The sequence below is a fragment of the Hypomesus transpacificus genome, chromosome 4, assembly GCF_021917145.1.
Source record: "Hypomesus transpacificus isolate Combined female chromosome 4, fHypTra1, whole genome shotgun sequence".
Taxonomy (NCBI): Eukaryota; Metazoa; Chordata; class Actinopteri; order Osmeriformes; family Osmeridae; genus Hypomesus; species Hypomesus transpacificus.
In genome coordinates, this window is record NC_061063.1 from 7,538,577 (window position 1) to 7,566,526 (window position 27,950).

The 27,950-nt window shown below is 42.1% G+C and overlaps 2 protein-coding genes across 4 annotated transcripts; both read right to left on the bottom strand.

The window, feature by feature from the left end:
- Window positions 1-1,943: 1,943 nt before the first annotated feature.
- LOC124467260 (leucine-rich repeat extensin-like protein 5) lies at window positions 1,944-4,491 on the bottom strand. Of its 3 annotated transcripts, none has more exons than XM_047019473.1 (6): window positions 4,201-4,491; window positions 3,338-3,486; window positions 3,095-3,181; window positions 2,893-2,997; window positions 2,556-2,807; window positions 1,944-2,453 (listed from the first exon to the last, which is right to left on the bottom strand). In XM_047019473.1, exons 3-6 carry the CDS (start codon window positions 3,164-3,166, stop codon window positions 2,346-2,348), a joined length of 537 nt encoding a protein of 178 aa, XP_046875429.1. In that variant the 5' UTR covers window positions 3,167-3,181; window positions 3,338-3,486; window positions 4,201-4,491; the 3' UTR covers window positions 1,944-2,345. The 3 variants fall into 3 exon arrangements, with proteins under 3 accessions (XP_046875429.1, XP_046875428.1, XP_046875431.1); XM_047019472.1 differs by lacking the exon at window positions 4,201-4,491 and adding an exon at window positions 4,000-4,175; XM_047019475.1 differs by lacking the exon at window positions 4,201-4,491 and adding an exon at window positions 4,000-4,173 and having other exon boundaries at window positions 1,944-2,399.
- Window positions 4,492-11,694: 7,203 nt separating this feature from the next.
- On the bottom strand, window positions 11,695-26,713 carry LOC124467615 (brevican core protein-like). The gene is made up of 14 exons (XM_047019949.1): window positions 26,542-26,713; window positions 21,460-21,539; window positions 20,987-21,358; window positions 20,595-20,769; window positions 19,430-19,557; window positions 18,680-18,973; window positions 17,695-18,516; window positions 16,669-17,565; window positions 14,621-14,728; window positions 14,247-14,405; window positions 13,878-13,960; window positions 13,452-13,596; window positions 13,143-13,325; window positions 11,695-12,974 (listed from the first exon to the last, which is right to left on the bottom strand). Exons 1-14 carry the CDS (start codon window positions 26,544-26,546, stop codon window positions 12,856-12,858), a joined length of 3,570 nt encoding a protein of 1,189 aa, XP_046875905.1. The 5' UTR covers window positions 26,547-26,713; the 3' UTR covers window positions 11,695-12,855.
- Window positions 26,714-27,950: the final 1,237 nt, after the last annotated feature.

Genomic DNA, 27,950 nt, shown 5'->3' on the forward strand with positions numbered 1-27,950 from the left:
TAAACTCATTTAAACCCAGGTAACCCTACCTGGTAATGTACCAATGACATCTTTCGGTTATTGAAGACAGGTGATGAGATTTGATTTTAGTATCAACCACAGAGTTATGCTTAGGATAGAAGCAAATACACAAATGATCAATGTTTAGTTTATAGGTTTTTGGACTATTATTCCTTAGTATATGCCCGGCTAAAAACCCTTTTTATGTAACCATGGTACTACATTTAAACTAATTTAAACCCAGGTAACCCTACCTGGTAATGTACCAATGACATCTTTTGATTATTGAAGACAGGTGATGAGATTTGATTTTAGTACCAATCACCGGAGTTACATTTAGGACAGAAGCAAATACATGATACATGAAATGATCAATGTTTACACGCACTGAACATTTCAACTGAGCGGAGGGGCACATCTGGGTAATATGTGGGACACAACGATACTTCCATTTGTGGGGAGGTCACAGGCCACTACAGCAGCTGTTAGAGTGTGTGTGCGTGTGTGTGTGTGTGTGTGAGTGAGTGTGTATGCAGGTGTGTATGTGTTTTTATGCTTTATGTGTATGTAAGTGTGATGTGTGTGTGTATCTGAAATGACTCTGTGGCTCTTTCAGCTCATGCACAGCCTAAGAGCACAAGGACAGAATGACTCGGTTTGGAATGCATTTCTTTGACACTTCAGAACAGAAAATAAACACTCATTCTGAGTTACTATTGTTGTTGTTCTTTAGCATAGCACTGACAGGCCAGTATTCTACTTTAACATCGCATCATACTTTAACACCGCATCATGGGAGTCAGGTGGCTGAACGGTGAGGGAATCGCACCAAAGCTGGGGAACATTCATCTACCTGAGGGGGGGAAGAAAGGAAAGGAGGGGGGAGAAAGGGGGAAGAAGAAAAAGGAGGAGAAAAGAGGGGAAAAAATGAAAAAAGAGAGAAAAAAGGAGAGAAAAGGAGAAGGAAGGGATTTTTATGGCCCATACCTACATCACCAATGTTTTTGAAATATTAAGGTATATCAGGAATCACAATTAAAACCTTATATTTCTATTTCTATAGACATATATATGGGATACAAGTTAATCCCAAGGTTCTGGTTTGACTAAATTGTTGCAAGAAATTCAAGTGGTTATTTTGTATTCTTGGAAATCACATAATCACAGTTTGGTTAAAAACAAAACAATGAGGATACTCATAACTGTTAAGTTAATATTTAAAATTAAGTTTATGTATTTAGCAGAAACTTTTATCCACAAAACAAACAAACAAACGAAGCATAGGAAAATACATTTCTGTTGTGATAAAACTTTTATTTTCAGTCATCAGAAAGCCATTATACAGCAGTAGTGAATCCCTCCATTCACTTATTCAACAGTAACTATGGACAATAACTTAAATATATACAGAACAGTAGTGAATCCCTCCATTCACTTATTCAACAGTAACTATAGACAATAACTTAAATATATACAGAACAGTAGTGAATCCCTCCATTCACTTATTCAACAGTAACTACAGACAATAACTTAAATATATACAGAACAGTAGTGAATCCCTCCATTCACTTATTCAACAGTAACTACAGACAATAACTTAAATATATACAGAACAGTAGTGAATCCCACATTCACTTATTCAACAGTAACTATAGACAATAACTTAAATTGATACAGAACAGTTGTGAATCTCTCCATTCACTTATTCAACAGTAACTATAGACAATAACTTAAATATATACAGAACAGTTGTGAATCCCTCCATTCACTTATTCAACAGTAATTATAGACAATAACAGAAAACATTAACAGAACTATTGACAAAATTAAAGTGTTCAGTGTCCATGCCTCTGGGAGGGGGGTAGAGGGGCACTAGCCCAGTGTCCATGCCTCTGGGAGGGGGGTAGAGGGGCACTAGCCCAGTGTCCATGCCTCTGGGAGGGGGGTAGAGGGGCACTAGCCCAGTGTCCATGCCTCTGGGAGGGGGGTAGAGGGGCATCTATATTTTTTTCATGTCCTCCAACCACTGCTCCTTGGGAACAGCCTCTACAGAGGGGCAGTACACGGTCCCTTTGTACTGACTGTGTCCAGTCTGGGCTGTCCTGAACTGCCCGCATTTCTTGCACGTGTTGTGGGGTACATGGCGGGTTAGTTTTCGGACCGGAGCAGGAGGTGCAGGGAAGATACCTCCCAGGGCCTGTGGAGCAGCAATGAAGACAGGCACCTGTGAGGTCACCGGAGCCAGCACCAACAGACGAGGGGCCGAGGGTGGAGCAGGGAAGAGCTGACGCTGGGCATGCATCTTTATGGCACAGGTGTCACATCTGTGGACGGGACCTTTCTCTTCAACCGTGCCTGGCCCACGGTGCTGCAGGGCAGTTGGTACTGGAGAGCCGGGCCTGGGTGGGGGAGCGCAGATGGAAGGCGCACATTAGCAGGGGGGAGTAGGTCGGCTGCCGCAGACAACAACAAATAAGAATGTTTTTTTTGCATTCAAAAAGGCTACTCTCAAAATGACTTGAAACATAACCAGACAACGGAGACGCTGTACTCACAGTGACTACTTCCAGGCTGGCGCTAACAGCAGGGCTGGAGGTCCTCACAGAGGATAGAGGAGGAGCAGGGCTGGGGGTCCTCACAGAGGATAGAGGAGGAGCAGGGCTGGGGGTCCTCACAGAGGATAGAGGAGGAGCAGGGCTGGGGGTCCTCACAGAGGATGGAGGAGAAGCAGGGCTGGGGGTCTTCCTTGCTACAATATTGGGCTTCACTGAGGCAGACTGTGACCCACCAAAGCGTGATTTAGTGAACTGCAAGGAGAAACAGAGTTAATTTTGTTATTGAGCACATACAAAATGATTTATACAAAACATGAATAACTAAGAAAATATTTACCATTGACACACTCAGAGGGGGCTGCAGGAAAGAAGGCTGGGCTGCAGCACCAGTGGACAAGTCTGAAGCCACAGACTGTGGTGCCTGAGGTAGCTGAGTGGCAGTCTGCTAAAACAACAGCATGTCATGTAATGTAACAGCAACAGCATTGTAAGAGACATGAGATGGAAGATAGTCAGATGCATTTTTTTTTATACATCACCTTAACAGCATGGAATCCACAATTACAGACCATGGACCTTCCAAATAGGGCGGTCTGTCCACGAGTCTGCATGGGGCATTTCTCAATCTGAAACAATCAGAATAGTTATTCAGCCAGAGTCACTCAGTGTACAGTCCATTGTCTGATATTATCTGCACCATTGTATTAAACCCTTTGCTCATCAAGTGACCTGCAGTCTAATGACTGTAAGAAGTAATAAGCACATATTTTGCAGTACTTTACCTTTTGATAGAGGTCATGCAATTTCCGCTGCCTTGGGGCAGGTCTATTGCCTCCTCCAGCAGGCCAAACCCCTGAGCCAGCAAATGCCCAAGCCTCGCAATCCACTCTCCATCTCCATGGATTTATTTGCTCTTAGGCTTGGTGCTCATCTAAAATAACAGAGACATATTAATAACCATAGTTACAACTATGTATGGAAGCATGGTATGCTGAACCAAATTGTGCATACTCATAAGTACAGTAACATAAGCAAACTGTACTGCTAACAGTTTTTGTTTAGTTTTTAACAGCTTACTGTATTTACAATGATTGACAGCTGTCATTCTTACCAAAGCTTCAGGTAGGATCATTATAAATTCCATTATTCATTGGAGGTAGACCCACTTTAAATGCTAAGTGGCTACAGTAAAGGACTAGTTAATATTTACACTAAAACCGTAAAAGTTTAGACTAAGCTAGATACTGTAAGCAGACCCCGCAATGTCGACAAGTTAATACTGAATGTTGGTTACGTTACTGTACTGTACTGCACTGTCTGTACTGTAGCTAACTACCTACTGTACCTCCGCTTGTCAGACGTACCTAATAAACGTAGATCTATAGCACGTTAACTAGTTAAATGATGAAGTAACCAATACAACTAACGTTATAATAACACTTACTTGAATTATTGCGAATATATCCTGCCTGTTTCCTCTCACGATTACATTAGAAATGACAGTACAGTACCAGTAGCGTTACTGTAGTAGCGATTGCTAATATTAGCGTGACACTGGACAACAAAATGTTTACGTGTCTTTGCCTGACGGATGTAATACAATCTATTCCTATTTTAGTAGATAATACAATTAATGGTCACTTACTTTGATGCTTTCTTGTACGTTTGTACTGATAGTAAGCAGTATGCTTATACAGTGACAGCCAACAGACTTTTCTTCTGACAGTAAGTTTTCCAACGGACTCACAATGGATAGAAGCGCTGTGATTGGCTGTATCCATTCTCACTCAAAGACGTGATTGGCCTAAATCCAATCCACATTGGACAGTTAGTATGCTGATTGGATGGTGAGATTGGAGTTTAGGTAGCCGATCCTGCCCCAGGTAGGGCTGGTAATCTGAGGGTCGCCAGTTCGATTCCCGACCGAGCCAAATGACGTTGTGCCCTTGGGCAAGGCACTTCACCCTACTTGCCTCGGGGGGAATGTCCCTGTAGTTACTGTAAGTCGCCCTGGATAAGAGCGTCTGCTAAATTACTAAATGTAATGTAACTTCAAACGTTGTTCAAAGCTGCCTAATTCACAAGGACATTCCCTCTATGAGCATAAAAACACAAGCAATAGGAGCAAGTCATCTTTTCAGATTGAGCTCATGAGCTTGGGATCTCCGGAATGGCTCTAATGGAATCAGTCTTGAGTGTTCAGGTTGAATTTAAGATGGCAAAAAGTCATGGATAACATCAGATTTTTAAAAGAATCACACACAAAAGGACGTTGTGTCTGGGTGCCAAGTCATGGGAAATGCCATCCACGGGCCTGATTAACATTCTGAAAAGCATTTCTCTGTGGGCTGTCTACACAAACCCCCCAGGACTGAAATATGGGGTTGAATGGAAGAGGAAGGAGGGTACAAGACAGGGACTGCTGGGAGCTGGAGTTGACAGCTCCACAAAGGGAGTAGAAGCTAAGATAAAGTGAGGGCAAAGCCATGAAATCCGGTGGTCTAGGGAAATGTGACCAGGTTGACGTTTAAAACCAAATCTCTGTCTACATTTGGTGGTTGTTCACCCCCAAAACCCTGAAAGGTCAAATTCAAAATCCAATTTTGTTGTTTTTCGATTGTAAAGTCTCATTAACTCCATATAGCATATAGCCATCTGGGATAATCATCCCATATAGGTGCATGTACAAAGTTGACCCAAACACACCATGAAAAGCTTCCCATTTAAACTCAAAACCTTTTTTTCAAACAGATCTAGTTATCTAGGTGTATTGTTGTTACAACATGAACATTTCCTGCTGTATAGAGACCTCCAACATGCCCAAAAGATAAATCAAAAGCTCAAAAGGGTTCTTTATCACATCAAAGGAACAGGACAGGTTGACCTCAGGGGTCAGTAACACAATGCTCACTTCCTCCACAGTTTGACCTCTGAAGAGCCAACAGACGGTTTAGGTCAGTGTATGTGTGTGTGTGTGTATAGGTAGGAGAAGTTGCTCCTCATTTCCCTCTGGTACATTCAGTTTAATCTAGGATGTGTGTAACTTTTGTCCCTCTATAATTGCTGGTGGGGTTTTTGATGAGCTTCTGGGGATTATCACACAGGACACCTGTGGTGCCCTCATGAGCTCTATGGAGAGCATGGGGTGGCAGTTATAACCTCCTGGTGTAAAAGGTAAGGTCTTGGGGCAACCAAACAGGGAAATATAGGCATGGGGTGTACTATGGGATTTAAATGGTGTATACAAAAAGGCACGTTTGAATATGAGAGCACAGAATATGCATACATTAAAATAGCAGTTTTTGACCTAAAAGGTATGCGTTCCATAGGATTATTCTTGCTAAACAAGTGCACAGTATAGTCTTTAAAATACTCTTAACAAGCATAGAGTAGGGCTAAAAGATTGCACCAACTCTCCTCCTGATCAATTCAATGGTGACAGGGAGGGTCAAGGTCAAACAAAATGGTTGTTGACCTCATGGATAAGGGATCATGAGGGCTGTTTGATGTGGTAAAACTCACAACCGCCCTTGTGCCAGTGCACACGCACAGAGGGGTGTCAAGGTCAGTCCCTTAGGGACAGTTAGGAATTTGATGTCCGGATCATCCTAGCTAGCCACTCTGCAGAAACACATACTGGTACATGTCTGGCACGCATACTAATACACACACATGCATGTATGTATCTACGCCCGCATAACTACACATACAAACACACACACACACACATATAAAGTGACCACAAATAGTACACATTCATGCCACACAGCTAATATATGTATGATAGCAGGTGCAACAACATTCCATAGTTACTACCAAGCTATTAATGACAAACTCAATGTTGACCCTAACCCAAATATATTACACATGTCAAGTTTAAGGATTCATCTATACACCCGCAAATGGCTGAGAAAATAAAATGTCTTTCAAATTGCTCAAGTCAGACACATTCACTAGCATATTTCCCACAAAGTAAGTCTGGACTGGGGCTTTATTTAAAATTGCTTAAGTGAAGCAACTCTTGACTTGACTAGACAATGATAGGGGGCCCTGAGTAGGTGAGAAAACAACTTCACATAAATTGGAATATAATACTCTTCATCCAGACTCAGACACATGCACAAAACATGGGAAGAAATCAGCCATGAGTGTGTCATGGCACCTTTGAGGGTTTGAGCACTTAATTACACATATGAAAAGGCTGGGTCAGACAGAGCAGACAGCAAAAGAAAGGCAGGCTAGATGAGGCCCTTCAGACTGTCTGTGTCAGACTGTGTGTATGCGTGGAGTGAAAGAGAGAGAGAGAGAGAGGGAGAGAGAGAGAGGGAGAGAGAGAGAGAGGGACAGAGGAGAAAGAGCGATTGGAAGAAAGAAAGAGAGAGATAGGGAAAGATTACTTGATTGGATGTGTATGAACAAACCTACTATGATCCAGTCTTACCTCCAGGGTGGGTGGGGCGGGGCTGGTGGGGGAGCTGTCTGGCATTTGGGCAGAGGGGAGGAGTGAAACCGCCGGGTGGGGTGGGAACTAAATGGGCGGGGCCCTTCATCATCACTGCAGATATTTGCTGTCTGAGAGGAATAAATGGGAGGGGTCAGAGGGCAAATAAGTTCACAAGAAGTAAGGGCTTTCATATGCAAACAAGCAGAGGGAAACATAGGCCACCAGGATGAAGCCAGGGAGACTGAAGGACTCCAGACTAGCATGGGGAGACTGGCAAGAACATGGCAGTGAGGCTGGTAGGGGCACCCCTAGGTGTGTAGTCTGTATGTGTACCTAAAACTGATGACCAGTTCAAGACATAGAAGCTTTTCTTGCATTAGAAATAAAAGAATGTGAACCTATTCCAAGGACAGATTTATGTTCTAAAATATTGCCCCACCTAATAGCAGCAATGACAACCAATTGGGCACATTTGTCCCAAACAAATGTGATCGTACTGTTTTGTAAATAATACACTCTTCTGGTGTTTGATTTTGGCCCTGGTATGTACTTCAGTGTGGACTTTGTGTAATATTGCAACTGTAAGTGTGTATGTGTGTGTGTGTGTGTGTGTGTGTGTGTGTGTGTGTGTGTGTGTGTGTGTGTGACTGTGTGTGTGTGTGACTGTGTACTTGTGTGTGTGGTGAACATTGTGCAGGTAGTGGTGGGAGAGTCGATTAGTTCCAGACAGAAGGGAGCTGGCAGTCTGGTCTGGTCTCGTCTGCCTTTCCCAACATCTCAGTGGTCTTGTGTGACCACGAATTGTGAGAGCCAGACAAGCACACAAGCATTTCATCACAGTCTGTAAGTGCATGCCCCTATCAGCATGCTAAAGAATATGGTCTATCCGTTGCCGATTACTGTCTTGTACATTCAAATAATGTGCTAAAATGTCACGTATGAAACATTATGTAATATCGAATAGTAAAAAATTTGACGGACAAAAACTATCTCCAGATCTATACACAGATCTACACAGATGTTGGAATGGATTAGATAAGTATCCTAGACTATTTCTCAATTGGTTTACTTCTTCAAATGCTTTAACCTGATTAATGGCTATGAAAACAAAGAATCTCCTTGAAAAAGAAAAATGCGGATAATTCAATAGCCTACACACCATGTCCAATGAAATTATAATGAACAAGGCTAATTTACGATAACATTGTATCGATTTACGATGACCACTAAGCTTACCTGTTGCAGTTGACTTTTTCTGAAGAGAACAGTGTTATTTCTGGTTGAGACCGAACTTCCTTTTTTAAGTTTTCAGCAATAATTCCTGACGTCGTCTATGCCAAAATGACATGATCGTGTTGCTTTTTTAATCTGTATGCTACTGTGATGTATTAATGTTCACTGGAATAATATTCCAAAATATTACTGAAAAAGTATCTACCAATTCCCCAACATTGTAAGTTGGCTTTTATATATATATTTTAAAAAAAGAGATGCACGTCTTTGGGGGGGAAATTTCCGGAATGTGTGTTATTTTGTTAAATACAATTTATGAAATAAAACAAACGTTTAGGTGAAAATGTACCGATTTGAAAAACAATTGGGACGGCTATCTTATAAACACACCTGCAAACAATTACACCAGAGCTTCCGAAATTGACATAGCTTATTGACAGATGTCACCAACACCCCCCAACCACCACCACCTCCTTGTACCCATAGCCTACCATTGGTAATTGGCCCGGTGTGAACAAATGTCTGATTTGGACGTTTCTGAAGTCGTCATTAGATCGGTGTTGATCTCATCCCCAACCTACCATGACAAACCGAGTTCCGACTGCGAGAAACGCCTCCTACTTAGCTGTTAATTGTTTGGTAATAATATTTCTCATTTTAGCACGACATGCTTCTTACACGTAGGCCTAGCCTACATCTCGATCTATAGCTTAATCTGAAATTCTGAATGAAAACTCGTAGGCTAGCCTAAAGAATCCGTCAAAATTTGCATTTGTCTATTAGGGCCGTTCTTTAGTTTTTTATAATTGGGCTCTATCAGAAATGAAAAGTGTTAATGTAATACATTAAATTCCATTTTCATTGTTCTAATTATGATTTTTTGTACTGAACAGAGAAAGAGAAAGATTAGAACCAATGCTTATGTGTCAATAACGCATAGGCCTATCCTCTCACCATTTTACTGTTATGCATTCAGGGCTACACATTGCATTTCTCAAGAGAAATGTTGTAACCTCATGGTTGAAATGTTATAACCCTCCCCCCAACTGCGGGGTTTGGTACAGGATAGTGTGTTGAAACTGTTCACTGTGACATGTAACTTTACATCTGCTTAAAAACTGGCACTCATAGATTCAAACACCGATAAAAAAGGAGAGCCATCTCCCTTCTGATCACATTGTGTGTATGTGCTTGTGTGTGCGTGTGGCCGTGCAGAAATGTATACGTAGCCAATTCATTGTAAAGATTGCCGTTGATTATTTAATGTGTGTTAATTGGAATGCATGGGAGAGGAGTGTGCACAAAGGTTGTTTGTAATTTGGCCAGGATGCAGTGGCAGGGGTTAGGCTGAGGGACTGTGGGTAGAGCACATCGACAGGATTCCCAGCCAACTTGGCATGCCTCTTCTCACTTTTCCCCTTTTGTCTCTCCAATTATTCAGTTTTTTCCCTTTCATGTTGCAGATGATGCCTTCCTATGACGTCGCTTGTTGTTACACATTCTGCCGCCATTAGTGGCTCATTCAAAAAAAAAGTCCCCTTTCTCTTCCTCTGTTGGTTACTCCCCCACACCCTCCCTTTTGATATTTAAAGTTTGTCTGGTGTTGCCATACATTTATCAACAGACATTGTTGGTCATGTTAGCAAGAAATATCATTTTAATGTCTACTTCTAGGCTGTGAAGGCTGTGAATCCTTATGTACTTAAAATAGCACAATAACAATGGCAAAGAAAGGAAAGGAAATTCATATGTTCATATATTAACCTGATTTGACACACAAATACAAAGAAAGCACGTTCCAATCCTCACAATTTCCCCCCCCCCCCCTCACCTAAGGGTCGGGTAGCCGGTTATTATCGGCTGTCAACAGCTTCAGTCTTGGGGGAAGGAGAGTAGGGACTGAGGGCAAATTTTTGGACCAGGTCTCAATTAGCACTGGCCATCCTTCTTTAGCCACGTGTCTTTGGAAAAAAAAGAGGTACTCCATAAAGACTTCATAAGCGCTGGGCTCTGTCCCCCCCCGACCTGACCTTTGATCCTGTGGCCATGGCCCACAATGCAGCCCCATCTGGAGCCATGTATTGGTCCTATGGTGGAGGAAACGGCACCAGCCCACTCCATTCATGTCCAGCCGTGTCACCCTATTAAACGCCTGAGGACCATGCTCTTTGTTTGATCTAACATTCATTTCCGATTGTTTTTTTGGTCAGATTTGGTGAATTGACGTGAATTGATGAATGCATTTTAAATAAATCGCGCAAATCATAGCTGTGGTCAAAGCCTTACATTCTCATGGAGATTGATAATGATCTAAACAAATGTCTTCATGTTCAACAAATATATTTCTCTGTAACACACACACACACACACACACACACACACACACACACACATACACACACACACACACACACACACACACTGCTCAAATACTGATAACACTATATTCTAAGTTGCTGACAGTGAAAAGATTACTTTGGTAAAGATTTCTGCAATTTACATAAGATCCTGCTCTGGAGCGGCATTATTATCATAATCACGATTTGTGGCACTTTCTTGCATTTATAATTAGAGATTTACGATGTAATTAAACATTTCTTAATTACTGTCCGTTCATTAATGCAAAAGAGCACCTGGCTTTGCTCATGGGAAAGCCTGGACGCGCTGGTTCACGTGGTAACAGTGCTGCGAGCGGTAGGCTGCTGATGCCCTCTCTGCTCCATCCCCACACACACACGCATCATCCCCGAGGCCTGGCTTAACATGCCGCATCAAACAACAAGCATGGCTGCCTAGCCTTGACTTCAGTCATTTGATCCTTTCATAACTGAAACTGTATTAATTAAGCCAAAGAGAAATGCCATCTGGATGCCAACAGTATCTCCCTTCTGCACTGATATGGAGGCTTGCATACAGAATTCATGAGGATTAGCTTCTTGCCCTCCCCTCCATCCACCCACCCACACTGCCTGACACAAATAACCCCCCAAACTCATCTTCTTTCACTCTCAAATCTGTAAATATGTTCAAGAATTTGAGAGGAGTATGCTCGCATGTGTAATTAAGATTGATTATTACTCCACGTTTGTTAGAGAAGGACAGTCCTTGGGAACGGTCCCCATAATGAACCCTTTACAATCATCAGAACGAAGTGAGTGGCTGAAGCCCAGGCATTGGCTACAGGAAGTATAGAAAGTGACAACTAAAGTAAGTACACCAGAAAAGCGAGAAAAGGTTGTTCAACATGTTCTGTCTTTGTTTGCCTTTTTATACAGTATAACACGCGCCATATCTTTCGTTCAATAATGCCATCTAGTGACAAACTATGAGAATTTAATTCTCCATATAATGGTCTCATTGAGAATTCATCCATGGTGTTTTTTGACACCACTGATATTGATAACTGATATAGCTGCTCGAATATTACACAGAAACACACTCTGAGACATTTCTTGAGTTGGGTATTAGTCTGTTTATGAAAGAATGTATAACTGTAAAAGATGCATAAATCATTTTTGAAATTAAGGACATACAACTTCAGATTGATGCTGTGCTATATGTTGTAGATTATTTCTTGATTCTATAAAACTTTATTACAACATAAAGCTTTTGAATAGAACTGTGTCATAAAAATCAAGGATACAGTGAACAAGCAGTAAGCAGTCTATGCTCCCAATCTTAAAAAATAATGACAGATTTATTAGGTTGGATTTTTTGATCCGGCACCATATTGTATGCAGCTGCTTGACAAACCTTTCCCTCAAATTGCTTATATCATCAGTAAATCACTATTGATTTATGTGTAAAATGTTTACACTACCTTTTATTTGTGCTTACCAAAATGTTGAATTGAATTTCAGCACCAGGATTTATAAAAATGGGATTAGACAAAGTGGAAATGATTGTGTGATTGGGTGGGCTGCAACAAGTGAAAAGTCCTGATATAAACATGTGTGTCCTCTATCTTGTGCATCTGATTGACTCTCGTGAATACAACAAAACTGACCAGAACTGATTTGGGAAAACATACATGTTGATTTCCCCAATACTATAATTGAGTCAAGATAATTAATCTCTTATAGAGAATTAAAGCATAACATGAAGTGAACTATGCAATTTACAGTTGGAAGACAGAATCTTCTTTATTCCTCCACTTGTAAACCTATTATACCTAAACCTGAACAGGCTCCCAGGATGCAAACATCATCATACCTCCCTTTGAAAACAGACCAGCTGTTGTTAACTATTTGAATAATGAGTTTCAAAAGTCAATTTTATGATAGGATTCAAATAAAATGTAGATATGTGTGTTATGCAGTTGTTAAACCAGAACAGACTTTTCAGAACAAAAGGTTCAAATTGATATTTTTTTGGATGCAAATGCACAAAGAGGGTAACGGGTTAATAAATAGGGTCTTGATATCCTTCAAAGTGAACAACCTGAAAGTTCACCTTCCTTTTGTCACCAAACAGGTAAAATAAGTTGAGTTGAATAAAATAACTTGATATGTTTCTGTCCTATCACTTTGTCTTGTAGTCATTTAACATCAAAACACAAAAAGATAAGAAAAAAATGTATTGAGGATACATAATATTGCATATTATTGAGAAATTGCCTGGAATTTAAAACTTGATGTCCCAGTATTGTGGTGATTCCTTTGTTTGAGATTCTTCTTCACCAAGACCCAGATTTTCTGAGGTAGGCGATGGGACTCCTCCTAGCTGCGTAGTGCTGTGTGCCCCTAAAAAAAGTAGATACCAAAATATTGTTATTGCCCTATCATGCCCATCATTCCCCAGTGGGCCACACATTTTGTCCCGAATGTTCAACATTCAAAGTCCCTCTCCAGTACTCCAGTACCCCTTCAGTACTCCAGTACAAATGAGTTGTGAACTTCAGGTGAGCTTACCTGGAATGCAGCGGATCTGTGGCTCCTCCCATCTGCCACCTGCCAGGCATTTGACCAGAGGGTTTTGTCTCTGTTGGAAGCCCTGGGCACAGTAGTAGCGCACAATGGCATCAGTCTCGTAGCGCTGGCGAGCTTTGCCAAACATTGACGCATTGGGGACCTTGGGAGGTGGCCCGCACAAGGCTGTGGAAAGAGTTGAGAAACATTTTCATAGTGTCTTATCCACTTTACATATAAAGTGAATAAATAGATAGTTGAAAAATTGATAAAAGTGTGCATTGAAGATAGATGAACTGATTCATGACCCACATGTGCCTTTCTTGCAGGTATAAGCCAGGTGGTAGTTACAGGGCACGTCACTCCAGCGTCCAGAGTCATGCCACACCATCACCACACAGTCCTCTCCGGACAGGAAGTAGCTGTCCGGCTGACCTCTGTACCAATTCTCATAGAGCTAATTACAGATGCCAAGATACAAATACATTAGGTTCTATGTTTTGGTCTTGTGTATCTGATAAGGATGTAAAGCAATCTGAAACTAACCAAACAGTATAAGTGTATAATCTTTTTCTTGCTATTATATTGCTGGGCATACACGGCTACATTTTATTATTTTAAAGTGAACTTTTACTGTGTTAATCGTTCCAATGTGTCAACGGTTTTAGATATGTCTAAGAGCAGTATGACACCTTGTGGCCAAATGTGAAATTTCACCGGGTTGAAAATTCAACTCACTAATGGGTTTCCGTTGGACCAGTGGAAATCTCCCTCGATGGTTTTGTCATTCAGTCCAGTCCACTGATACTCTTTATAATTGGCTGAGGATATAGATGACACAATATTACATGTTACCTAGTACCTAGCCTCAGCAGTTCATACATTTTTCTTTCTTATTGAGGCCATGTCAAACTTGGCAATGAAGTATTCTGAATAGTGTTACTGTAATACTGTTGATGATGCAGCAGAATTACAATGGGTAAGGGGGTGCAGATGAGACATTTACAGGTCAAAGGTCAACCGCATGTTGACTTGGTGTTGACCAAGTGTTCTGTTTCTGGGCTGCCCATGCAGTACGGTGTTTGTTGTGTCTCCCTCTTAACCTACTGTTGATGAAGTCCTGTTCCTCAGGGCTCATGATGGAGACAAGATGGCCGCCGGTCATGCGACAGTGCTGCTCAGCCACTTCCCAGCTCAGTCGCTGATTGAAGTGTTTGTAGCAGAAGCCCTGGAACTTCTCCCAGCCAGCATCACATTGCTCCAAGTCTGAAGGAGATGAAGAGAGAGAGACAGAGAAAGAGAGGGAGACAGCGTGAAAGAGAGGGAGAGACAAAGACAGAAAAAAAACGTGTGAAAGAGAGAAACAGAGGGAGATAGAAAGACAGATATGTAAGAGAGAGAGAGAGAAAGAGAGAGAGAGAGGGTGCGAGGGAGAGAGATTGAGTCTAAACTTAAAATATTAGTTAGACAGAGAGAGCAACCTGTCTGACAGAAGTCTCCTCCATAACTGGGCAAACAGAGACACTTGGTGTGTCCATCCTCCTCAACGCAGGTGCCTCCATTGACACAAGGGTCCTCCAAACAAGCTTCTGTAACATAAAAGAAGTCCAGCCATGATAACGCCCAAAATACGAGCCTGATGATTACAATGACAACTTGATGCAATATAACAGCCTTTATGTATTATATTGTGCAATAACTGAGGCATTAAAAGCGACTGGAGAAAAGGTTGAGGCAAAAAAGAAATAAGTCGAAAACGATAGATATGGTAATCCATATGGCAATGTTGAGTGGTGAGTAAAGGATAATGAAGAGTTAAAGTGGTTTGTTGGATGTGCTGAAATGTGTATCGTGGTGTCACAACGTCACAATAAGTTTGAGTATATAATGGGGAAAGGAAAGGAAACAGTGTATGAGTTAACATCTACAGACGTATAAAGTTGCTAATAAACTTTGTTTGCTACATAACTGATTGTGATACATTCGTTTACCGTTTCAAAGGCTTCAAAATAGTGGATTCACTTACACAAAGCAGAACCCTCTGTCATAGCCTGTTTCACTTTGTGTTGTCCTGTGAGACACCACTAGGTGGCCCTAGAGTACAACTATTGTGATGAGATAATGTCCAGACTAGAGCTAACTAGAATCTGGAATTAAGTTTGCATTGAATGTGAAAGTTGGCAGTGGAAAAAATGTTATTTCACACCATCTCAGTACCCAGACAGGCAGCAATAATTATAAAAAAACTAATAAAGAGCTAAACATTCAAAAGCCAGGCCTCAACATTTTAGTCAACCTTTAATTGGTTTATCCTTGTGAAAAAAACATATATGAAAATGTAATTTTACCACTACAAGATGTAGTATTTAACGTGTGTTGGCCAGATATTGCAGGTGATTTAAGACCAGAAATAAATGTTCATTACTGTCTTTGATGATTTCTTAAAGTGTGACATTTCAACTGTTTTCATATAGGAGAGATTTCTTTTTTTAAGTCGGTGTTAAATTCATGTAAATGTGTAGGAGCATTGGTATGTAAACAAGTATATACTCAACAAAACCACAGACAAAAGAGAGGCCATACATGTGCTGTCAACATCCATGATCATAAGGCAGTGAACCAGCCTTAATTGTTGCCATTTATCACTTAGCTGATTTTACACATAACAGACACTGATCAATCTTAAACATAACTTGGGCTTTTATCTAAAATGTTATTTACACACAATGATGGTATTGCTGGAAATCATTTTAGAAAATATTTTTCTGTGCTATAATCTATCAAAACCAATGGACTCTTCATTATTGTGCTTACAACTGCTGCGCTTTACAATATTGTGTGCTAAAAAATATATTGAATCTAGTGATGCCCATCAAGATATCTAGTTCAGTATAGCACAGAAATGTATTGATAACAAACAACAAAATAGAGTGATACATGTACCCTCTGCTCAACCAATCAAATGGTCTAAAAATGCTTCGTAGGGATTTACATTAGTCGGCGTTGTTACATTAAACATTGGAGGTGTTACATTCAAGTGAAGTGACTTTCTATCCAAGTCCAGTGACATTACATCTTGGATTGGTATTTTTTTTTATAGTCCTAAAGGTAAAGAGTAAGGAAGATCAACAAGCATTGGATACATCTCTTTCACAGAAATTGGACGTCCGAGCAATACTTCACAGAAGTCAATCTTTGAAAATCAAAAAAATCATGCACAACAAGGTCGTCTTGACAAATGTCAGACATGGGTTCCCACAGATCAGCGCTGGATTCTTGGGGTCACAGGAAGCTGAGGGGTCTTTACAGGGTCTGGGATCAGGGAGGTGGGAGGGGTGAGTCGGCTGCTGAAGTAAGACAGACGCAGAAGGGGGGGAGTTGTTGGGTAGGTGGTGGTTTGCAGAAAGATGGAGCAAGGCAGATTGAGTAGTAAGGGGGGAGGGAGGGGGGGTGCCAGGAGTTTAGAGCATTGTTGCTTCGAGCAGGAAGAGAAGGGTGGTTAGGCTGGTTAGGGTGGCTAGAGAGTTACCTGAAAGTTTCCCGGCTCTGCCCACGGCAGCTCTCCCATTGGGCAACATACGCAAGGTGGGTGGTTTGGTAAGACCGTATTCAAGCTCCACCTGACTTTGATCCACGGGTGGGATGAGAGCCGTCACCAGTTTTGGGTCTGTTGGTTCAGGAACATTTTGTGGGGTGGTTGTGGACGGGCTCCAGGTTTGCATGAACACTTGTGTGAAGGCAGACACGGGGGTAGCAGTGGGTTCGGTAGTGGAAGAGGAGTTGGAGTCAGATACAGACTCATCTGTCTCAGTTGAGGAAGCTGAATGCTCTGTTGGTGAGATGAACATGGGTCCACTGCTGCTGTACGCCAGGTCGTCCCTGGATTCCTGGGGTGCAGAGGTGGTGCGGTGCAGATCCCAACTGGATGTCTGGGGCTCAACAGAGAAGACCTCTTGCTCCAGGTGTGATGCATTTGTGCCTGTTTCATACCCACTTCCCTCGTCCTCTGTTGTGGGGTCGGCCATTTTGGAAGTTGACATCGTCTGATACTCAACAGTAGTGAGCTGAACAGGTCTTTTGCTGGTGACAGCCAAATCTGGAGACCCAGTGGTGGCCATTTCCTCACCAGATCCAACATGATCATCATCTTGTTTCAGTGGTTGCAGTTCCTGTTCTCCCGAGGAGTCCAATCTTTCAAGAAGGCCTGTTCTTTCCACATTTGTAGTTGAGGTTCCAGAAAGATGTGCAACGACTGTGGAATAGAAATCCTGCCCCGACTCTTCAGAATGATCCAAAAACAAATGTCTAGAAATGTCAGTGGTTCCTGGAGAGGTGGAGTTCTGAGTGTTGAGGTCAGAAGTGGGAGAAACTGAGGTGGTATGGACACTGATCATTTGGATTTCCTGGTGGATGATTGGATCAGTCTCTGTAAGGAAGAAACAAAATGTCAATTTGAAGGGACCCATTGTGAAAACTGACAACACTTAGAGCAATAAACATGTTGATGATCTGAATTCATTCACACAGTGAGTGTTAGGTGTCACACAAGCAGTACCTTGGGAAAGGTCTCCAGAGCCATCCTGAGGAGACCATACTGATGTGACCTCTGTGAAGGGGGCGAAGGTTGACTGTCCTGGATGGTGACTGATTCTTTCTTGGTACCCAGCTGAGGTAGATGCCTGCTCATGCTCCCCTACTATGGCCTCTTCATGCCCGCTCTCTGATGTTGGGTCTTGTTTCTCATGTTGCTCTGTAACTTCTCTGGTAGAGTTGAAAGTCGTTGATGTCATGGTAGTCATGATTTGATAACTATGGTTACCCATCGTTGTGCTTTTATTATTATCTACAACATCTAGGTTGGTCTCAGGCATGGGCTGGAAGTGCTTGGAACCACTGGCTTGAGGGTACTCCATTTCATCCAGGTTTGTTTCTGGCATCGGCTGGTAATGCCTGTGAGGCTCAAAAGAAGGCTCTGGAAACTCTGGGGTGGTTTCTGGCTCAGGCTGGTCTGGTGTACTGGAGTTATGGATCCGGAGAGACAATGTGGGTTGCTGAGAGTCATGGTCAACCTCTACAGGAAGTAGAGTCTCATCAAAGGGCTGAAGGAGGTTCGGTGAAGATGTGGTAGGGCTGAAAGGGGAGTCCATATCTGAGATGGGTGTAGGGGGCGTGTCTTGCAGGTCTTCCCCAATGGGAGTATTTTGGAATGCAGGGAGGGAGTCTAAGGCCCTCTGGGCCTCTCGCTCCACCTGATCTGGATCCTGGTTCAGCTGCAGCTCCTCGGCCGGCTGCATGAGGAGGATTACATCCTGTCCCATGTCTTCAGGCTCTGTGGCCATGTAGTCCATCGGTGCATCGGTGTGAGGATTCCCGTGGCCTGAGAAAAGAAAGTGGACAGAAAACGTTATATTGACTGGACAAAGTAAATTCTACTCTTATCATATTCAGCTTCTGTTTTTATGCTATTTCAGACATGTCTCATGTGAAAACATAAATACCGGTATACCAAAGACCTCAATTGAGATAGCGTCGTAGCAGACCTTTGAAACAGTAAACGTCATGGCGACTAGAAGGTTCAAGGAAGCCCGTCTGATTGCTGAAGAGGTACAGAGTTTTGACTTCCGCCAGAGCCCCGCCACAGCGCTCTCTAGGGGTCACAATGGGGTAGCGTACGCTGCCATCAGCCAACCATCCAGGGCTGCACCAGTCCAGACCCTCACTCCATGCCATGTACAGCTGCCCAGTGGTGGCCAGCTCTGCCCCAGCTCTCTCACAGTAGGTCTGCGCTTCATCCAATGACAACAGCTGAGGGATAGGATCATGGAAAACCTCTCCTGTGGACACAACATGACCGCATATTGAATATGTTAAAATGGGCAAAGATAACGCATTTCCACATCGACATTCATTTGTGAGGGGGGGAGAATCCTTGGGCTGGTTTAAACATGAGATTCTCTAGGACGTGTGTGTTCATTTTCACAGTTCAAGATGTGCTATTTGCATTTTGTCCTTGTGAATCAGGCACACCCAATGTTACCCACACGCAATACGTGTACTGATTATTCGAGCTAATATGATTAGCGCCCCATTGTACAGTATACATTTTGTTAAAATCTCCCTATGTCTGACACTCAGCGTGACTGTTACATATTTTAAAGAATGTCCTTCAAAACATGACAAGACTTGATGACACAGCTTGTGTACTTGGCAGACTGATGCAAATAATGTAATTCAATTCACTGATATGAGGATGTTATCTAACAAACTGTATTCAAGGTTTTCTAATTTACCATCTATTTGCTCAACATAACAGTAGACATCAAACAGCTCAGTTGGTTCCAGTGTCCCATAATTTCTCACTCCAGGCTGCCCGTTCATGTCCCCATAGCAACCCTCGCGAGGGACCTGGATTGGGTACCTGCAGAATAAGTACAAATAGTTGAATTCTTTCCACATTCAGCACATTAGACTAGTCACTGTGATAGTAAGGTCTAGTATGTAACACTGTAGGGACTGTTTGGTATCTAAAGACACTATCTAAGTTTCTTGTTAAGAAAGGTAGCTACTGTATTGTACCACATTGGGATGCAACCGTCAAACTGCTAAAGCTGTAAAATACTGCACTTCCTTTGAAGTCCTGGTTTACAACCTCTTGTTTCCACAACCTGTGTCACCTCTACCCTTTATTCCTCCCATCATAGTGTCCGAACAAAGAACTAGAAGAAGAAATTAGCTTTCCAAAAACAGGAAGATAACGACAATGACATTGCAGCTTTTGTGTCAGCACTTCAGTAAACAAAAACACTGGGATCACCCAACCTTTAAGGTCATTACACAATCAAGCACAGGGGACAAGTGCTGGTGCATGAAATAGAATGGTGGTCCTCATGGTTAGGGCTTAATTTGGGACCCAATGACCTGAGCTCATTGGAGAGAGCCCTTGCATTTGTCACCCCATTGTCATGTTCTGCTCTTTATCTCTCTGACCTACGTCAGTGTCCTCTCCAAAACATGATTATGTATCAAAAAGAGATCAGGTTCTCAGACTCTACCAGATTTACATCAATAGGGCTGTAACTTAAAAACTATATAAAACCAGAACAGCAAACTGTTTTGTCATTATTGCGGAAATAAACGTCACATCCTGAAAGCAGTAAATCTAAAGGTTTGACAGTAAAATGAAATCAATCGATATTCGTGTTCAGACCGAATGCAATGATTGGATAGGCTACTTGTCTGTCTGTCTACCTACCTACCTCCTGGCGGTAGTCAGGCAGTGCGTTCATGTGTTTTGGAGGAGTGGCTTTGAAGGAAGGGGTGGGATATTTTGGTTTGAATCCTTTCGAACTTTATCTAAAATTGGTAGGTTCGCAAAACTTACCTACCTTGCCCTAAGATAAATGTGGTCTGGCAGAACAAACAACAAAACATTTTTTGGGGAAGCTTAAGACATACCTTACAGATTGGTCTGCAAGCCAGCCAGCATCACACTGTTCATAGCCATCATGATAGGCTGCCAGGAGCTGGTCGGGCGTGGCGATTTGGGCACCGATGCTGTCGCAGGCATTCTGAGCCTCGGGAAATGAGAAGGCATAGCGACCAGAGGCATGTCGGTAGTGGAACACCACACCTACACAAACAAACAGAAACATCTGTAGGTAGACAGACAGGCAGAAAAGCAGACCACCCCACACACACATATTGTAAACACACAAATAATTATCAGCACTATGTACACAGTGCAGTAAAATTTATGACAGCAAAAAACAAACAAGTGTTAATGCAAGGAAGAAATATTTTTAACACAATTTAATTATCACTGACAAAGAAAAAGCTGTCTTTGTTACCTTTGACAGTCAGCTGCACAAGGTCGTTGGCATCCTCCAGACCCTGCTGCACCTCACAGCGGTAGTAGCCCGAGTCAGCTGACCGCAGATCCCCCAGCCATAGGCTGAGATCCTCAGGGGATGTGGCGTAATTAACCAGGGAGGCTCTCTCCCGGTAGGCCTCGTTGACCTTCACCCTATGACCCCTGGCCACCAGGATCTCCATCTCCTGCCCTCTGGACACCACGCTCCACTTGACCCGAGGAGGAATTGGAGTTGAGGTGGAGGAGGGGATGGAGAGGGACACCAGGCAGGGAATGGTGACAGAGTCTCCCAGTGGGGCGGAGATGGGAGACGGAGAGAGGATGGAGACCTGGAGGTGTCCTATATCATCTATGGTAATAGGAGGATAGAAGTCATAGTAGGTTAGAGATTGTATAGAGTTTCCATGTATCTAAAGAAATGCCAAGTATGGTCACATTAATTCTTTGTACCTTCTGAGTGTCCAGTCAGTGCAGGGAAGGCCAGAGAGATGTGGCACATTGCACACAGAAGAGGAACGAGTGTTTCTGGTCTGAGAGACAAGAACAACAATAGAGTAATGAGTGTTTCTGGTCTGAGAGACAAGAACAACAATAGAGGAATGAGTGTTTCTGGTCTGAGAGACAAGAACAACAATAGAGGAATGAGTGTTTCTGGTCTGAGAGACAAGAACAACAATAGAGGAATGAGTGTTTCTGGTCTGAGAGACAAGATCAACAATAGAGGAATGAGTGTTTCTTGTCTGAGAGACAAGAACAACAATGGAGGAAATCATGGAATATGATAAGAATATCCGATCACACTCGAAAAATGATCAATTCTTATCCATACTTTTCCAAAGTGGAACAAATCACAACCGGAGTAAGTAAGACAACTGTTCGAAATGGCAAAAAACTTGGTGAGAGTGAGAAGACAAGAATGACACAACTTAAGAGGAGATGAACAGGAAATTAATGGAGGTTTTGTATCAGTGTAAACTTTCAAAACGTGTTACAGTCTACTAATACGAAGAAAGCCTGTTGCTGCAGGACACAGACATATGGACAAGAGCAGCCTCATTGCTCTCCAAAAAGGAACCCGCTGACCCATTCATGTCTGACCGCAGCCAATTCATCACCTCCGCAAGCAAATGACACGTCTGCATGCCTCAGGGCTGCCAGCCAGGACTTCTACTCCAGTCTGGGTCTGTTATTAGCCTAGAAGGCAGCGGGCATGGTAGACTGCTCTGACTGACCTCACAAAACCTTCCACTCAAGCAGGCATGATGAAACAGGGAAGAGTCACATTTAGCTTCTACTGTGCACAAATGAAGGCAGTATTGTTTTAAACAGAATACTTTTTGAGGTGTTTTATGACTTAAAATATAATATAAGTATGTTTCTGGAAAGTGAACCTCAAAGGTTTTTTTATATCATTTAACATAAAGCTGAAAGCTAAACATTCTGTCAGTCATTGCCGGACATCTTCTGATTATTTTATTTTACTGAATGGACACAACAAAGGCGCCTGATCCTTTTGATATGAACTGCTGGGTCAAAGGAAAGGCCAGTCTCTCAGCTGGTTTAACACACAATGCTCTTCATAGACATGCCATGTAGAAGCGCTGTTAAAATCAATAAATCAATTGTGAAACATGCTGTATGTGTGTGTGTTTGTGTGTATTTGCATGTTTGTGTGTGTCTCAGTGTCTGTAGAGAGTGTGCATGGAGTCACACACATATTCAGCCTGTTAGACTTTTCACCATTTGAATGTAAGTAAAATGAAGATAAACAGGCACCAGATGCACCGGCCACAAATCAACCACCAACCACAAACACTGCTGTCCCCCAACAGGGCCTCATTCATTGACTCCAACACAGGGAAACACACAGATCTATGTAACTCCACTTTACAGGGACCTTTAAGCTATCTAATTAAGTCATAATGATGACGTTAAAATAAACCACAACAAGGATAATCGATTATTTGCAATCCACAACTGCACCCTCTTATGGGGTTTGTAGTAATATATGTACAGTATGAATCAATAAATGTGTACAGAGGCTATTCATTTCCTGATGAGTTGACCAAAACAGAATACCACCATCAGCGATACATAGCTAATAGTAAACTGCCCTCAGCTACAATATTCTCACTGCCATTTTCAATGAAATATCACTCTATCCAGGCTTGAGAGTCCAAGCAAACACAGCACCGACACAGAAACCAAAGTATCGTATAAAAAGCCCTGTTTAGTGGTCAAATAAATGTTGTCTGTTTTGATGCCAGATGGGTGGCCTCCACAGACAGGCAACCATTAGTATTCCTGACTGGAGAACATCTCACAAAAGGGAGCGTTGGGCTAGGAAGGGACAGCTGCACTCTGTGTTTTCACTTTTGACCGTCTCTCTTACAAACATCCTCAAGGGAAAAATTACAGGACAAAGGCACTGGCACACTTTTAGGTTCTCTCTCTATCCTTTTTTTCTTGCTTCTCATTATGGATAAGGAAACCAAAAGCATGTAATTAAACAAGCTTGGTGCAAAGCTACAACCCCAAAAACATCGACCAAGGACAAACTCTACTGTTATTGTTACAGAAGTGTGCTTAAACACAGATTGACGGTATATGCATCTTAGATGTGGCATGATGGTGCAGGAACCCTACCCCTGACCTGGTGGTTGGTTATTTAGTTCCCCTTTAGAGACATGGTCAGTACATGGTGTTTGGCCTGACAGTCTTCATGACACTGGCTTTTCAGCATTTTGTAATTAGAAAACAGAGAATACAGCTGAACAAAGCATGGTGACGCCAACACCAGCAGTTCTGGTTTCCAAACGACTTTCAGTTAACAATCCACTCCTACAGAGCCACATTGTAAAACATCAATCTCTGGAAACAGAGGGACAAGCGTGCACATTTCTGTGTGGCATTCAGCATGAATGGCTGAGCTATCGCAAATTATGACTTATATTCACACTGGATGCGGTTTATTGTCAATTTTCACAAACCACTGCCCACTGACCTGCTTAACCCAGTGTGGTTAGACATTCCTTATAGGCCATTTCAAGGTTGGTGGGTGCTTAATGTAGGGTGTAGATATAGCCCTGCTCCACCCCCTCACTTGCAGCATTACCTGCAATATTAGTTTATGTGATCGCTTCCATGATGAAAAACTGAGAGGGGTGGAGCTTTACCATAAAATGTAGTGGGCAGGGACATTTGATAGTGTTTAAGCACATCAAACATGGATTTACAGCAGAATAATACCTTCTAATATACCGTACTCTCACATAGGACATTTCTTCTTCTTTACTTTTCAAAACAAATCCATGCTTTCACTTATGTCTTCTTCAATTACCTCTGAAGTCTTCCATAGATTTGGTTTGGCCATTTTCACTTTGACTGTCTTCCCCCACTTACTGCCCTCCTTAAATAATCCTTCATCCAGTATTCTCTCCTCTTGTGCCTCCCTTCCTCCCTCCCAACCTGCTAGTATCTTTTACAAAAGGAGCCCACAGGGCCCAAGGCAGATGAGAGCCAGAGAAACATAAAGCACTCTGGGAGACACACGGCCTCTTCTAGTCTCCTGCAGCGAGGGAAGAAAAGCCCAAGGTATCTTGCTGTCCCGGTTTCCTAGACAAGAAAAGTGAGTCACGGGAAGTGGGAGAACATTCTCTGTTAACATTCTCTGCACGGCACAGAATGGAAAAAACAGTATTTCCCTCCTCTCCCAGATTTATAAAGAAAGGTTCTGACCCAAATAAACAGAAAATGGTCAGTCATGGGTGCAGGCAAGGTATGCTGCTGTTTCTGAAACCCACATAAACTTGGAAAACATGCTGCGTAGAACCAACCCTGTAGGAGAACCTGTGAATAAATAACACATTTCCCTCCTTTTCAAGTCATATAGAACACGAGTTATCCCAGCACACGTTTTGGCTGAAAGAGCAAATCTCATGTATTACTAAATCACACTTTAACTACAACAACCCCAGTTCACCTATACTGCCATTCTGTGTTTGCTCATTTGATGCCCCTTGACAAAAGTCACTTATTTTCTGTTCACCTGATACCACATGACTTCTTGACTGCGAGCATGCAGGCTGCTGGATTGTAACATGACAATCTTGTTGGTAATTAAAACTTTCACCTAAATTAAGTATTGATGTCAGTGTAGAATTTGGTTCTCCCTTTCTTCGTTAGTCTACGCAATTTTTAGCAGACTATAATCTTCAGCTCAATTTATGTCAGGCTAAGAGTCAGGCTAAAAAAGTTAATATGGCAGATTAGAATGTTAACTCTTTGCATTAAAAATCTAACAGTTTCTCACTTACAAAAGTTGGTTGCCATTATCCAACAGCTGGAGGAATGCACTATGTGAGCAGGTTGTAACGTAGATGGAAACTGGGTAGGATCTTTAGTGATACTGTGATGACTCTTTCATTGACACATGCATTTATAATATTCAACCAATGGTGGCAGTATTATTTATATTAATTTGTGTTAAATCACAGTCAAGTATTGGTATGATTAGTGACCTTGAGTCATGCTGTGACATTGGTGCATTTCAGAGTGAAGCATCAGTGCAACTTGCAATGTCATTGGGTTGAAAAACAAACAATATCAACAGAAACTTTAAATACAGGTCCCCATCAGATGGGTTGTCTGTGCTTGTAGTGTGGTACCCCTAATTCCCCAAAACAAAACTTATGATTAAAAACCAGCTGATAAGTAGGGAAATCTTTACAGAAAAACCATGATCTGAAAAAACCTTTTAGTCATGATTTGCCAAAGGCATTTTCCAATGACAAGTGAATGTGCATTAGGTTGAGAGAGAGAGAAAGAGAGAGAGAGAGAGATAGAGAGAGAGAGAGAGAGAGAGAGAGAGAGAGAGAGAGAGAGAGAGAGAGAGAGAGAGAGAGAGAGAGAGAGAGAGAGAGAGAGAGAGTGTATGAATGGGAGAAAGAGAGAAAGCAAGATGAGTACGTCATTTTTGTCTACTGGGAAATGACAGGAGAAAAGACAAGCAGGAGGGACAGCTCTCGGTCTGATGGAGAAAGTAATGATTTTAAAGACACAGTTAGGTATAATTAAATTAAAAAAGAATAATGAATTAAGATAGACCGATTGTTCGGAAAATTCGGAAATGTAACATATCTATATTAGCCTACTTAATTAAACTTCATTATATTTTAGGTTAAAAAAAAGTTACATTCATGCACAATAATTTGAAAACACAGTAGGGATATCTGTTTTTGTAGGTTATAATTACTATTGAAATGTATAATATTTACCACAAAATTGCCTAGACCTAATTAGAAATTTAATGGACGCGTTTAAGCTCGAGCTTGCAATTAGGCTAATCCTCTGTCTCCGGAAATATAAAAAGACTTGCAGCTTTATGTCATAGGCTACAGTGCGTCAGGTAGGCTAAAGGTACAAGCTACACAAAAGAGCAATAACTGATCTTCAACACTAAACTTTAAGTCTCCATAAACGAGTACAACCATGTCAACTTATAGTTTATGAAATTAGAACGTGATGACCTACCGCATTCTTCCGAAAATCTTAAAAATGTTAACAGGCAATTGCGTAAAAGTGAGAAATTATTTGTAGTGAAATTTGGTCTTTCAGGTTTCGGCTTCCCCTCACTTGGTGCAGTGCGTGCGGGGCACTGCGACGTTCAATACGGGTGCTCTGCGCAGGTATAGCGATTGGCGCGTCCGACCGAACGGGGGACTAGAAGAAAAGAAGGAGTTGGAGAAAGTGAGGGCAAATATGAAATCTTGAACAGCCCACTTTTTAATTCAGAGAGGATGGGGAGAGTAGGCTGACAAAGGGGATAGGGTCAGAGAGTGGGATGGGATGCTACGTGGCGAGTGCACATTAGTGTCCCAGCGACAACCCGCCATAACTCTGGTGGTGAAGGCACATAAACACTAATGCATCTCAATTTAAAATATCACACATTAAAGGGGTTAACGAGAAGAGAAACGTGGCTTCAGAAGACTAGGGGAGACTTTCTGAGCGGGGATGCTGCATCAGTGCAGCAGTAGGCAAGTTGCTGATGCTGCGGCACACGCGCCCCTCAAAGAGATAATTTGAATGTCGGCAGACTGCTTTAGGTCACAGTATATGAGGCAGAGAAAGAAGAAATAGCCTTGCCTAAACCTCCTGATGCCTACTGAATACAGTTTGGTCTTAGTCTCAACACTTGACATTGTGAAAAAAGGGCCAATCCTTACATGTATTACTGCAGGTATAAGCACACAAAATTACTTGAAGGGTGTATTCAGACTGCACATCCTGATATTAAATGTAATATATATATATTAAATTCTAAATGTAGTATTTAATTATGGTAAAATTTTTAACATTTGAGTCAATTATTAGCAGTTGAGTTTAGCTATTGCTGCCAAGGGATGAACTCCATGGTGGCACCTGTGCTCACAAGAGTGAATGGCGCATTGTAAATCCCTTTTCCATGTTGGCATACTGTACTGAGGTGACGGGCACTAGAGGAATTTATCACTGAGACACTACACCTCTGGGCGGCAAACTCCAAAGCAGAAAGGCTGATTGATGTCTGCAGGTGTTACTGTACTTAAGTGTACATTTGAAGTCATGATAAGGCTTTGTGCCATAAGACTGCCAAGCTGAAGACTAAACATCTGCATGACTGGCTTAGATGGGGGGTGGTTATCATTAGAGGTCTATAATGTAGCTAGTCTGAATCACAGGTTTCATTGGATATTATCATTCTTGATTAATCATGCAATGGAAACATTACCGTAGACATACCGTATTGTCTAGCTTACTATATCTCCTTTCAGGCTCACTGACGTCTACAGTTCAGAAAGAGATAGAGCTAGAGTAAGCTAGAGGTGAAAGTGTGAAAGATTCCTCACAAATGTAAAACTGAAAAATCACTGTAAAATGTCTTCTGCTGATGCACTTAA